The 15,108-nt window shown below is 40.6% G+C and overlaps 1 protein-coding gene across 1 annotated transcript in view; it reads left to right on the top strand.

Moving 5' to 3' along the window:
- LOC145404646 (putative 3',5'-cyclic phosphodiesterase pde-5) overlaps nucleotides 1-15,108 on the top strand; it is a 207,739-nt gene that overhangs the window by 139,591 nt on the left and 53,040 nt on the right. The window contains exons 4-8 of the mRNA XM_080276170.1: nucleotides 2,457-2,494; nucleotides 5,494-5,687; nucleotides 6,756-6,768; nucleotides 7,995-8,126; nucleotides 10,705-10,937. Of these exons, the coding sequence (XP_080132296.1) occupies nucleotides 2,457-2,494; nucleotides 5,494-5,687; nucleotides 6,756-6,768; nucleotides 7,995-8,126; nucleotides 10,705-10,937 (610 nt within the window). The remainder of the gene's footprint in view (nucleotides 1-2,456; nucleotides 2,495-5,493; nucleotides 5,688-6,755; nucleotides 6,769-7,994; nucleotides 8,127-10,704; nucleotides 10,938-15,108) is intronic.

Genomic DNA, 15,108 nt, shown 5'->3' with positions numbered 1-15,108 from the left:
GTTTATAGATATTGATTTATCTCTCTTTTTGCTCGCCCAGAATTTTTTGTATAATTAATTCTCCTTTTCTCAGCCCGGATGTGTGCAGGGGTATCTCTCTCTCTCTCTCTCTCTCTCTATTTTCCTTATTTTGTCTCTCATCCAGATTTGGTCTATAATTAATATATCCCTTTCTTAACCAGGATGTGTATCTATATTTAACCTTTACCAGTATTTAGGCCTAAGCCAGGATTTTTTTTCTCTAATAATCTAGTATCTATCTTTAGCCCTCAGAATCAAGGATCAACCTGTAGGCCTACCTGTTTTTACCTCAGTGTGGCCTACCCATGATGTGTCCTAAATATACCTGTACCTATTTTCAGCTCCCAGGGTTCGTGTCTCTTGCACCTAAAATTATCCCTCTGCCAAGATCTCTCTTTAACTCTTTCACTTTCTCTGGACGCATTAATCCCTTCAGTCCCATGACGTGAAATTCATTTTCATCAGGCTACCACTAAGCGATTTCGACCCTAAAACTACCTAAGAAAGGTTGATGACAACATTTAACCCTCTCCTGTTAAAAAGTCCTCTTTGCTGTCTAGAATCGTGTAAAGATGGCAAGAATAATTTAAGTCATGAGCTGTGGTAGACATGGATTATAAACTCTCTCGATTAACCTTTGTAATGCACGAAATCTTTCCACCTAAGTAAATTTGTCTGGTTTAAGCCATTTGCGTCCATAGCAATGAAAGGTATAATTTGTTCATAGTTTCAGCTCTCAGCCTGGATATGTGTCTTTAGTATTGTTATACATGCTTGTTACTCACAACCAAGAACAAAATAATTAAACCTGTAATTTGGCCTTCAGAAAGAATTAGTGATTATAAGTGAAAGTAAGTCCGTGTTCATTTGCCTCAGACTTTGCCTGTATAATTAATCGTGCATCTCCATTTTGCAATAACCATGGTTTTGTGTGTATAGTCAAACCTGCCGTAATTCTTACCTCAGGGTTTGTCTCTTACATTTAACTTGTGTCTACTGTGTTTTTCCATCTTCTGGTAAGGATTAGTGTCTTTAATTAAATTTGTTTTTCGTTTTTGCAGTCTGATTAAAAAAAGGAGAAAAATAGCGTCCGCAGTTAAAAAAGTATGTTGTTTTTGCTCTTAATTAGGAAGAATTTGCGTCTATAATTAGGTCTCCTCACCGTGGTGTGGAGACCTTCTTTATGCCTCCAGTTTCTTTCGTTCTTTCTTCTTCTTTCTTCTTTCTTTCATGCTTTTTCTAATTTGCTGCCTCTCCCTTATTTCTCCACAGATTGACCTTAAACTTGGCGCAATTGTTCCTTGGGCCACTTTTTCTTTTCTATTCTTTTTTAGGCATATGACAGGGATGTATAAGGTCACACGTTTGATCTTATGAACACGCAAATTTGGGGATCCCATGTTCTTGTACCTTCTTTATTCGCACAGAACTGCTGCTGTGTGGAGACCATGTTGCATTCCCATGGGAGTGTTGGCAATCTTGAATGAAACCTGTAGTGTATTTAGTTTTTGCCTTCAGCAGAAAATGATTTGTGTCTGTAATCTAACCTGCCTTCCTTCAGTAAGAATTTGTATTAAAACCTGCCCTCAGTTTGGAAGGATCTGTGACTGTAATTACACTTTATCTAGTTGCAAGCCCTCGGACAGAAAGGATTTGTGTTAATAATTAATTATGTATCTAGCTTTTGCTCTCATCGAGAAAGGTTTGTGTCTAGAAAGCCTGTACATGTATATTCATAGATCATAATTTGTTTGTATTTATTTGTTGCATTTATTTTCAGGTGTCAGGAATAATTTGTGCCTGTAATTAAATCTCTGTCTAGTAACTGCCCTTAACTAAGAAGAGTGTGTATCTGTTGTTAAACCTCTTTCTAGTTTTCTCCCTCATTTAACTGAACCACTATCTAGGTAGACATCTATTTTTCCCTCATCTAGGAAGGTTTTAAGTCTAGGGTCGTACCTAGAACCATTATTATCTCATCCAGTGGCCACTCAACCGATCTCGTCCTCCTCACAGCCAATAAAATGTTTAGGCTAGGACTGGTTACTGACTGGTTCTGTTCTAGCAACGACGGCTGTGGAGGGAGTTACACACAAACGCTTATATCGTGATGAATTGCTGTGGGTTTTGTGTACGGTACCGTGCTGGAATATGTTTGGGATTGGTGTGTGCTTGTGTGTTACGTGATTCTGATACGGACACACAATATACACAAGCTCAGTATAGTAACAAAACACACACACACACACACACACACACACACACACACACACACACACACACACACACACACACACACACACACACACACACACACACACACACACACACACACACACACACACACACACACACACACACACACACACACACACACACACACACACACACACCTCTATAGACCCACTAACAAGCCCCTCGTATCTCCCTCACAGGCAAAATTATCCGGAAGACCAGCTTGTCCAGATGGAAGGTGAGTTTGTTACTAGTTTTATTACCCTATTTTTTTTTCATCATCATCATCATCATCGTCATCAGTTAAGTCAGCCATTTTATCATTTCCCGCCCACCGTGTTCATCATCATCATCATCATCACCAGCTGAAAAATCATCAAAGCGGCACCACCATCAGCTTAATAACCACGAAAGGGAGAAAACTAATATCAGCTGAAATAATTAGAATAAATGCAAGAAAGCTAAATATTGCAAAACTGACCTGGCATCCTTTTAGCACGCAAGTGATATAACTACCACCAACAAAAAGAAAAAAAAAGTCATCAACTATCATCTGTTTAAAAATTCAGGAAAAGAAGAAGTGGCAGCATAAAAAAAAAATCTTAAAATCGAAAGAACTGTCATCAGCAATAATAATAAAAATCATCATCATCATCATCATCATCATCATCATCAACATCGTAACAAAGGTAAAGGAATCGTTATCAACTTTAGAATATCGAAAGTAGGATAGCGATGATGAGCAGAAAAACAATATAAAGATACTCCGTTTACTCTAACCTGGCTTAAAATTACCCTCTTTCAATGTTCATTATTGTAATAGCAAGTTAACACTATAATATGAGGTTAATCACGAATAAGTGCTGTACAATGGATATAGGGTCGTAGCATTGTCTGGTGGTGGCGACCATCATCCGCTCACTTGATGTAGTTTTGCGTACCTCTTCATCTTTATCGCTCTTTTTCTGTCTGCCCTCCTCTCTTCCAGCTTTTCTCATCTTTTCTGCCACTACTCTTCTATCCATTTCAGACGGCTTTACAAAGTGACAAACCTAATGGTTTCCTGTAAGCCAGGAAACCATTGACAGCGCTGGGTGTTAACCATATAACCAACCCACATGTGTTCCCTATGTGTCAGCGAATGGGTTGGGAGAGGGTTAGTGCCTCTCCCCGTATAACAGCTAACTCAAAGACAAACGGCCGTCCATTACGGGATTATGGCGTCTGGCTGTAGATAGATAGTATTGTCTTATTCTGCCACTGAGCTGCATGAAATAAGCTGTAAAGAACGAAAATCTGGGTCAAGTTAGAGTAAAAATTGTATAGAATAATTATTTGTAGCTTTTAAAAATCGCAAAAAAGGTATCTGCAGCTTTAAAAAGTCACAGAAAACGGTATCTGCTGCAAAAATAAATAAATAAATAAATAAAAAGAAAATGGGGAAGCTATCATCAGTCAAAACACCAAAGTAGAATTATTAGCAGCAAAAAGTAATATTACTATTCCTTTCACTCATCATCCCCCCCAAATTCTTGACTCTACTCCTTTTTCCTCAATTTGCGTTGAGTACGAAAAATAGTTTATATAATGGTAGTTGGTGCAATTTGCGTGAAGGTCATCCCGGCTGTGCTCGTTATGTTCCGTCGCGATGCTCACTGGGGTATACATCAGAAAAAAACATGATTCATACGGTATAGTGCACATCATCAACATAGACAGACAGATAGATAGGGACTGATGGAAACAGACTGATATAAAGATACATATGGATTGATAGATAAACATGCAGACGATATATAAATAGATAAACATGGAGACGATGTATGTCTGCCTTGATTGAGATGAATGTTTATGGATAGATAGATAATAGAGATTGTTTTACTGATTGATTGACCGGGACACACAAACACTGATAGACAAATAGATAGATAAACAAATAGATAAGCACTTTTGTGGATGGAAATAGACTATCATTACTTTTGCGCTGTTGTTGTATGGTATTGAGGTTAGTACATTCAGATTTCTTGTTTTTATATGGGATTTTTTTCATTGCTTGAGATACTCATGATGCATATGTATTGTTATTGTTTGATTTTATAGCCACTGTACACGCTTTATTCTATTCTGGTAATATTAAAAAAAACACTTGAAATATCGTTAACTCCAGCTCCATTACCATTTTATGCTCAGTTTGTCACCCCATTTTATTTTATTTATTTTGGTATATTATTAATGCAGTATGTTCAGTGGCACGATTGTCTCTTCGTTATTATTTTACTTGTTATTGATTTTTTCTTCCAGTTTTAGCTCTCAGTCGACGCCATGTGCCTTTGACTATCAAACCATCATCATTCTCTCTCTCTCTCTCTCTCTCTCTCTCTCTCTCTCTCTCTCTCTCTCTCTCTCTCTCTCCCAGTTTGTATTCGTCTGTGTCCGTCTGTCTGTCTCGCTGTGTATGTTTGTGTGGTTACCTCTGTCTTTGTATATATATCCGTCTGTGTATATATTTGTGTCAGTCCACTTGTCTATTTATCTGTCCATCTGTCTATCCATATTTCTCCCTCTATCTGTCTCCCTCTATCCATCTATCTAATTAGCTACTTTGCAGTTTGTCTATCAATTTATCTGTCTGTCTGTCTGTCTCGATCTCTGTCTGTATCTGTTTATCTCAGTCTGTCTATCCTGCCAGCCATCTTCCATCCCTTCTCAGTTCCACACGTGAAACCATCTTCCATACCACACCTCTAACTCCCCCAGCTCTTCCATACCACACCTCTGTCTCCCCCAACTCTTCCATACCACACCTCTAACTCCCCCAACTCTTCCATACCACACCTCTAACTCCCTCAACTCCTCCATACCACACCTCTAACTCCCTCAACTCTTCCATACCACACCTCTAACTCCCCCAACTCTTCCATACCACACCTCTAACTCCCTCAACTCCTCCATACCACACCTCTAACTCCCTCAACTCTTCCATACCACACCTCTAACTCCCCCAACTCTTCCATACCACACTTCTAACTCCCCCAGCTCTTCCATACCACACCTCTAACTCCCCCAACTCCTCCATACCACACCTCTAACTCCCTCAACTCTTCCATACCACACCTCTAACTCCCCCAACTCTTCCATACCACACCTCTGACTCCCCCAACTCTTCCATACCACACCTCTGACTCCCCCAACTCTTCCATACCACACCTCTGACTCCCCCAACTCTCCCACCCGCAGTTCTGTGTGCACGCGGACAAACGCAAGATGCTACAAGAACTGACCACCTCACTGCACACGCGGCCCAACAAGCCTCACGTGCTATGGGAGCTGGGCCACTGCATCTCCTCAGCTGTGAATGCCGACGGGTGCAACCTCTATCTCATGGATCCTGTCACCAATACTCTCACGCACTACCTCGAAACTAAGGATGGGTGAGTTGACAGTGGTTGATAGATAGATAGTCAGACATGTATGTAGATAGATAGATAGATAGATAGATAGGTCAGCTTAAGTATTTTCATCAGGCCATGTTCCTAATTAACACCTCTAAGTCAGGGAGGTTATTGTTAAGATGAATAAAAGCGTATGGAGACACAGTAAGAAGTTAAAAACGTCATCATACTAAAGGGGCTGCTGGAGATCGCGTCTAATGGAGGTGCTTGCATTTCCTTTACTTCGAGCTGCCTAAGACCCCTTCACTACGAGGGAGCCTTCCTGGGCGTCATAAAATCGGCTGGTGGTAGCAAGAGTGTATCAGAATTATCGTCATCGTAGTGAAGTGGCTAATAGGGGTTGGTTCCACTCCCTGCAGTCGAGATTCTTCTAAATAAAATCGTCCTTAGGTAGCCAGAATTAAGCACAAATAGCGTACTTGAAAGGAAAGGGTAATTGACTATACTCCTTTCCCTTCAACTTGGCCTAAAATTGCTATCTCCTTATTGATAATATTGAGTTGTAACAATGGAATGGATGTACAGCCCTAATAGTTTTCTGTCACTGAGCTACGAAAAATAATCTACAAAAAGACCAAACTCTGGGTCAAATAATAAAATACAAAACCCATCGCACAGAAATACTCAAGGTAATTTTGTTTGGATAGAGAGCTCATAGAACTCTACGGGTTCTTCAATCCAGGTTTCAAGTATCTTTCCTAGAGAACTTGTGAATCTGAGAGAGAGAGAGAGAGAGAGAGAGATTTTATTGCACCAGAGAACTATAACAGAAAAATATACTCGTATTTTCGTTGTGCTTCTGTTTTTAAACACAGAGCGAAGTTACTGCACCCACTTACTGAAATTGTTTTTAGTGTTGGAATGCTGCAGTTTCGGCTTGATTAGGACCGATTTTCATTGTGGTGAGGGGTAGGGAGGGTGCGAGGGGAAAAGAAAAGGAGAGAGAGATGGAGGGAAGAAAGTGGGAGGGAGGAAGGTAAGGAAGCAGGGGGGTAGAGAGGAAGAAGGGTGATCGAGGTGAGGGTAGTAGGATGGAGAAGGAAAAAGGAGAGAAGGTGGTGTGGGAGGGTTGATGTGTGTGTGTGTGAGAGAGAGACAGAGACAGAGACAGAGAGAGGAAGGAGTGGTAGACCAAGAAATTAAGTGAGTGATAAGGTTGGGGAGTACGAGTATAAGGAGGGTGGTGTGGTGTGGGCGGTCGTTAATGAGTAAGGGGAGAGAGGCTTGGATGTACTTTTGTCATACCACACCTTAGAGGATGCAGCGTTAGGAGAGAGAGAGAGAGAGAGAGAGAATAAAGACGGACAAACAGACAGACAGATAGGCCGCAACATAAACAAACACTAAGATACAGTGCGAGAGATAGTTTCAGTAAGACAGACAAACAACTAGACAGACAAAGGCGGAGACGCAAAGAAACAGAATGACAGACAGAAGAGGGTGAAGAATGTAAGAGTAAGCAATTATCCCTTAAAGGCTGTTAGGTAAAATAAAAAATAATAAAGAAATAAAGATACAAAGAAAATCCCCCAGTCAGGTACCTGCGAAACAATAGACTAACGAGGCGGACAAGACACCCGCTAATTAAACAAAAGTCATTAGTTTCTCTTCAGAGCAATTACCAAGTTTGGGGTTTAAGGTTCTCTCTCTCTCTCTCTCTCTCTCTCTCTCTCTCTCTCTCTCTCTCTCTCTCTCTCTCTCTCTCTCTCTCTCTCAAAACCCTGCGACAACGAATTATCTTACTATAGTCTCGTTACTACCTAATGATTTTATTCAGCTTATGAGAAAGGCGGTGAGTGAATCGGTAGAGAGGCGGCCTGCAGTCCTGATGGACCAAGTATCGAACCCCGGCTGGGGCAGGGAACAGTTTAAGGATTTGAATTTCATAAAATTGACTTTACTGATCTACCAGAAGACCCGCCGACATGTAAAGATACCTCCGCTAATACCAGTACACCAGTCCTGTATGAGACAGCCCTCGTATGTATTCAGTATGGACGGTGGGTGTTAGCGCCGAGGTGGTGACATGTGGAGGTGTGTAGAGGACTACTGGGCCTTGGGATAGGCCCCGAAGCCTTTGTCCAGAGTTGGACACAACAAAAAAATGAATGACTCCCTCGTACTCTATCTGTCTATCTCTGTTTATCTATCCAACTCCCCAACAGTACTTCATTACGGTGACAAAGATGATGATGATGATGCCTATGCTGTTTTCCTTTTTCTTGTTCTTGCTATTTTTCTCTGAGTTGACCGTGTACCTGTGTCGCCAGAGTTGAGATGACGAAGCCCGGGTCGTGGCGGTGTGACGTGGGCGTGGGTCAGTGGGCGTGCGGGTGGGTGGCGTCATCGAGACAGGTGGCGCGCTTCTCCCTACCCATGAATGACCATAGATTCCCTTGTGGATGCCCCTTTGCTGAGGTGAGTATCTCTCTCTCTCTCTCTCTCTCTCTCTCTCTCTCTCTCTCATATTACCCATCCTTAGCACCTGAAACCCTACACTATAGAGTCAAACAATGGGAAACTTCCACACCCTCACAACACCCCTTTCACCTCACTAGTAGGCAGATAGATAGAGCCTGTAGATAGATAGACCAGCTTACAGATATTTCTATAATTTGCATCATTCATTTTCGTATTATTCCATAGTTAAATATTTATACATCTATAGATTACTGAAGTTTATATATTTGCCTTTTCGTTTTCCACTGCATTCTGCAATCTGCTAACATATGAATAACCAAATAGCCAGATTTCTTTCGTATTATCATTACATTACCTTCTTTACCCCAACTGGTTTTGCTTTTCAGTTTAACATGTGCAGATTTTGAGTTACTTAATATTTTTCTCATTATTCTCATGTTTTATCATTTTTTTCATCTTGCATATTGTGTATCTCAGTAGGCTTTATTGGTGTTATCTTTTTTTTTTATATTACCTTACACCTTGTGAATATATATATATATATATATATATATATATATATATATATATATATATATATATATATATATATATATATATATATATATATATATATATATATATATATATATATATATATATATATATATATATATATATATATATATATATATATATACATATGATATATATATATATATATATATATATATATATATATATATATATTATACATATATTTATATATATTGTATATATACTATTTTTTTACAGTAATATATGTACACTTATAAATCACAAAAATCTCCATTATTCACCAGGATTCCAAAGGCTTGAATGACAATGAATTTTGGTCTTTTTTCACTGTGCATAACGGCTGGTACTCGTAAATTTCCTGCTTTTTTGTTTTTTTTTCTTTGCCGCTGGATCCTACCTCGCCCTGTCTTATACATGGGAGTTATGGCAGGAATGGCGATGATGACGATGGTGTTGATGATAGTATTCAGTATATGTACAGTAATTCACAAAATATGTAGATCATTTCATTATTCTGTTCTCACCTTATTCTACAATCTTTGCATTACTAATGTCAGATTTTCAAGGCAGTCATATTTACCTCATCTGTTTTTATATAACAGCTTTTTATTTAACATTTAAAAGTTATTTTTAAACTAGTTCTATTGAGCATCTCTATTTTCAGCTTGTTCTCTAGTTTAATATGGAGCCTGTATACATTTAAGTCACAAAGGTCTGTACTGTATTTCTCTTCTGGAATAGCATTACAAGTTAGTAGGCAGAAAAATCTATGTACTTTGCTCTATATTTCATGTTTACTATATTCTGTTGTCTGTACTCATAGCAGTCACATAATTCTTTACTCCATGCTTCCACGATTTTGACTTTATATGTTTATGTCGTTACAAATATACCTCACAAACCATTTCAATTATTACACGCCAGTTTTATCACATACTGTACTGTCTTTCTTTTCTCTTTTGTTTTAATCCTGCATTTTAATTCCTATTACATATTTCTGTTTTCATCAAGCTTCCACCAAGCGATTTTATTCAACTTCAGTAGGGGTTTTTTGAAGCGAAGTGGTCATTGCAGGCTGTATCTAACCCCTCAGTTCAAAGAGTCTCTCTAGAGCTGAATGAAATCGTCTGGAAGTGGCAGCAATAAGAGCAATCCGAGATTGCAAACCTCATCCAAGGCGGAGTGTGTGGTAGATTTTATGGAGATGTTATCTTGTAATTTTTGTGCAAGCATTGTAGGTACATTATTTATAGAGTTAGAAGCAAAGATGTTGAAATTTCCACTGTCCCGCAATAGTTGAGAATCCTTTAAAAATTTCATGGATCCGGATGATGATCCGGATCACAACCAAAATGTAATGGATCGTTCCTTGCGCCATACTCTACCCCTCCAAAAAGTTTCAGCAAAATCCGTTTATAACTTTTTGAGTAATCCTGCTAACAGACAAACAGACAAACTCCGGCAAAAACATAACCTCCTTGGCGGAGGCAACAAATTAAAAACATACGTCACCAGACTGAAAAGCCCAATACTTACACTCAGTCACCAATTATCTTCTGTTATTTTCCTCGACTGCCAGGTACTATTATCTTCTGTTATTTTCCTTGACTACCAGGTATTATTATCTTTTATTTTCCTCGACTACCAGGTACGGTTATCTTTTGTTATTTTCTTCGACTATCAGGTATGTTTAATCTGCAGTTTTATATTCATACACTTCTGTGTCACAAAACCTGTATCAGTTTCGGATACTGTTCTCGCCACACTCTGCAGTTAAAATCTCTACAGTACATGCAAGTAAAAAAAATTGTACTGTATATTATTTGACCACTCTTTTGACTGTCTTCTACAGTTCAATATGTGTACTTTGAAAGCACAGTAAGCTGTATGATTTTCTTATATCTCCACCGACAATGATTTCTTTCACATTTTCAAATATTCGAGTATTCAGTTTTGTTTAGCCATACAGTTATAAGTCACAAAAATCTATATCATTTGCCTCTTATTTTCACTTCTTCACATCTCACCTCTCATGCAGGAACAAGACATAAAGCACGCCCTGGTGATGGCCGTGGTTCAGAGCGACGGTGAGCTGGCGGCCGTGCTGGAGCTGTACAGGAGGCAGGGTGGCGGGGAGAGCTTTCACGAGGAGGACGTGGAGATCGTCAACTCCTACCTGGTGTGGGGCGGCATAGCGCTGCACTACGCCGAGCTCTATCACAGCATGGTCAAGCAACGCACTCTAAATGACTTCATACTCTCCGTTGTAAAGTGAGTGTGGGGGGGAAGAAGGGTTATTATTATTATTATTATTATTATTATTATTATTATTTGTAATAGTTAGTAGTAGTAGTAGTAGTAGTAGTAATGCTGCATTATAACGAGTTTTATCACTGCAGGGTTAAACAAAGCACTCTCACTGACTTCATATTCTCCGTTGTCAAAATGAGTGTGTGGGGGAAGTAGGGGGGTGTGGGAGAGAGAGAAGAGGGTAGAACAGGTGGGGAGCTGAAGAGAAGAGGGAGAAAAACAGAAAAGAAATGGCGAGGGGAGAAAAGGTGGAGAGCCAAAGAGGAAATGGAAACGAATGGAGGTGAAGAGATATATAGTAGTGTTAGAAGGGTCAATGGGAGAGAGCTCGGACATGTACGATCACTTTCGTCGGATAACATTAATTTTTAAGTATATTTTTATTTCCTCTAGATGATTTTATTCATCTGAGGAAAAATCTCAAGTAGTGATAGGGTAAATGAATGCTACATGTTAGCTGTCCAATTCGAAAGGTCTCTTATGAGCTGAATAAAATCGTCTAGAGGCAGCAGATGTGAATTATAATCTTACGTCGTCGGTATGAAGGGTTAGGAAAGGTAGGGGGGTGGACGACTCCTGTCTGAGATTTTTGCAGTTTCCATGTTCATAATTTTTCGCGATGACCGTCCTCCTCAAAGAAAATCATTGGAGCATGAGGCATAAACCAGACTAAAGTGCTTGGCTGTGGAATGCAGAGAGAGAGAGAGAGATCCTTATATATGTCGTCATCCAATATCTCCCCCTCCACCTAACAGAGCTCATGAAGACGGTCTTGAGAAAGGTAAATAGGTAGAAGGTGGGAAAAAGGGGTAGGTGTGAGGGAAAGAGATAACAAGAGGAAGGAGAATAGGGGACAGGGAAAATTAGGCAGCAAGAGAGGAAAGATGGGATAGGGAAATAGGCAGTAGAGGGAAAAGTATCGAAAGAGTAGTAAAGAGTGAAATAGGTAGTAAGAGAGGGTGGAATAGGAGATAGAGAACATTAGGTAACAAGATAGAGAAAAATTGTAAATAGGGAAACAGGTAGCGGAGGGGAAAAAGGCAAGAAGAGAAAATAGAAGAAAAGGATTGAGCAGAGAGACCAAATGGAAACTAAAGAAGAGCAACAGGGAGGATTTCGGATGCGTGATGGAGTCGAAAATGTCAGCGACTTTAGAATCATGAGGTGCGATTCATTTTCACGCTTAATTATATACTTTTCCTATTTTTTTTTTCCACCGTTTTACCTCCTCCTAGTAGTAGTATGAATGATTTTAAAAGCCATGATTGTACTGTGGGAATTAATCAGTTCAGTTCGGTGACGCCTTTATCCATTTGTTTTTAATGCTGCTAGACAATTTAATGTAGATGAGGAGAACCCTTTAGTGGTGAAGATGCTAATCAAAGGCTGTATCCAAACCCTCCAGTTCGAGAAGTTTCCCTTAGGCTAAATAAAGTCGTGAAAGCAGCAAGAAGAAAATCCAAAATGTCGTCGTTGGAGTGAAGGGGCTAACTCTTACATCTCAGTAGACGATTATACTCACCACTGAGAAGTCTGTCACATCTAAGGGTTAAAGGGAACTGTTGCTGTATTCCTTTGACTTGGCCTAAAATTGCTATCTCTTCTTAAATGCCGAAATGTAACGACAGATTAACACGAGATTATGATACTAGTCATGAAGAAGTGCGATGGAGGGGATGTAGAGGTGTAGCATTGTCTTTTCTGAACAGCCTTCATCAACATCTTCCCTGAAAAATATTACTGTGAAATGTTCCTATTTCACACACACACACACACACACACACACACACACACACACACACACACACACACACACACACACACACACACACACACACACACACACACACACACACACACACACACACACACACACACACACACACACACACACACACACACACACACACACACACACACACACACACACACACACACACACACACACACACACACACACACACACACACACACACACACACACACACACACACACACACACACACACACACACACACACACACACACACACACACACACACACACACACACACACACACACACACACACACACACACACACACACACACACACACACACACACACACACACACACACACACACACACACACACACACACACACACACACACACACACACACACACACACACACACACACACACACACACACACACACACACACACACACACACACACACACACACACACACACACACACACACACACACACACACACACACACACACACACACACACACACACACACACACACACACACACACACACACACACACACACACACACACACACACACACACACACACACACACACACACACACACACACACACACCCATGCACACACACACAAAAACACACACACACACACACACACACACACACACACACACACACACACACACACACACACACACACACACACACACACACAGTGTTGCCAGTCCCTATAAATTATCAAAAGAGAATCGGGGCTGTTTCATTTACCGTATCCGGGCAGGCTGCAAATTAAATAAAGCTGTTGTTTTCTTCGAGAGCAATAATGGCTTTTGAATGTGTGTGTGTGTGTGTGTGTGTGTGTGTGTGTGTGTGTGTGTGTGTGTTCATATTACAGCAAATAACGTAGACAGAATATTGGATGGAGATGAAACTTTTTTTTTTTCTTTTATTGACATTTCAATGGGTTCATGGGATGGGTTCAGTGGGGTTCTGGGGAGGGGTTAAGCGAGATTCAAGGAAGTTAATGGGATGGGTTCAAGGGGGTTCTGGGAAGGGATCAGTGAGATTCAAGGGAGTTCATGGGAGGGATTCATGGGGATTCAGGGGAGAGATTCAGCGGGGCTCATGGGAGGGGTTTAGGAGGGTTCAAAGAAAGGGTTCAATCTACCCTGAACACCTGCCCCTTAACCTCCGCAGTCCGATAAAGTATATTATGCTTATTCCTGCCAATTCCAGGCAAATTAATTCATCTCAGGACTTTTCAAACAGTATAGATAGTATAGATACTCGTAGATATGGTTTTCAACAGCCGCTACACTCCGTTAGTCTGTTTCAAAGCAGAATACAGGCGTCTGGAAGTAGTAAGAGTACACCAAGAAAGATGTAGCTGGTTTCACTAGGTTAAGCGGAATAACTATTGCTATGGCGAAAATGGGTGGTGAGAAAATAGTAATGGTACAGTAGTAGTAGTTGCACCCCAGGGTCATTTGGCAGTGAACCCAGTGGACTGCAAGCTGAAGATGTCCCTCTCCCGCGGCCCACCATCCTGCTGTAAGGAGTAGGGAAGGAGTTTAGAGACATTTGCATAATCTGGCAGGGGAACTGCTCGGTTATGTCGGTGCCACATCATGAAAGAGTGCCTCTCCGGCACCGAAAAATCAGCAGTGAGGATATACAAATCAAAACAGGAGATGAAGGGGGAAGCAAAGAAGGAGTTGGAATGGTGGTGTTAGATTTGGAATCGCAGGATTCTGAACACCCGCAGCCCTCAAGGGTCAAAGACTTGCATGTATTAGAATACTTTAAAATGAAATGGTGTATTGTGGAACATCTTACTGATATTTATAAAAAGTAAGTGACTAAGCGATCACGATACATGACGGAGTAATCAGCAGGGTGTGACTGCGAAAATTAAAGTTCGCTTTGGTACAGTGATTGCTAAAATTTAAGTTCGCTTTGGTACAGTGATTGCGAAAAGTTAAGTTCGCTCTGGTACAGTGACTGCGAAAATTTAAGTTCGCTTTGGTACAGCTGACTGCTTTCGACACTGCTTTGATATTTTCAACATTGTTTTTAGTAACAATATTTTTTGTTGTAGTCCTAGATTCAGCTAAATACGAAGCCAGTAGACGCCAGTCTAAAACTGCTCATCTGTAGTACACCATCCCCCTTTGGGAGGTTAGGCAGGGAGCTGGGGGATGTTTGCATAGCTGTGCTGTCGAGCCGCCCAGTCATATCGGCGCCACTGCATGAAAGTGCCTCTCTCCAACACACTGAAATGAGTGACACTAGTTTGCCCACGCACGCACGCACGCACGCACGCACGCACGCACGCACGCACGCACGCACGCACGCACGCACACACACACACACA

The sequence above is a fragment of the Coenobita brevimanus genome, chromosome 64, assembly GCF_032717465.1.
Source record: "Coenobita brevimanus isolate Jiangsu-jjx chromosome 64, ASM3271746v2, whole genome shotgun sequence".
NCBI classification, from domain to species: Eukaryota; Metazoa; Arthropoda; class Malacostraca; order Decapoda; family Coenobitidae; genus Coenobita; species Coenobita brevimanus.
Note: the sequence above shows the minus strand (reverse complement) of the source record. Positions and strands in the feature narration are given on the sequence as shown.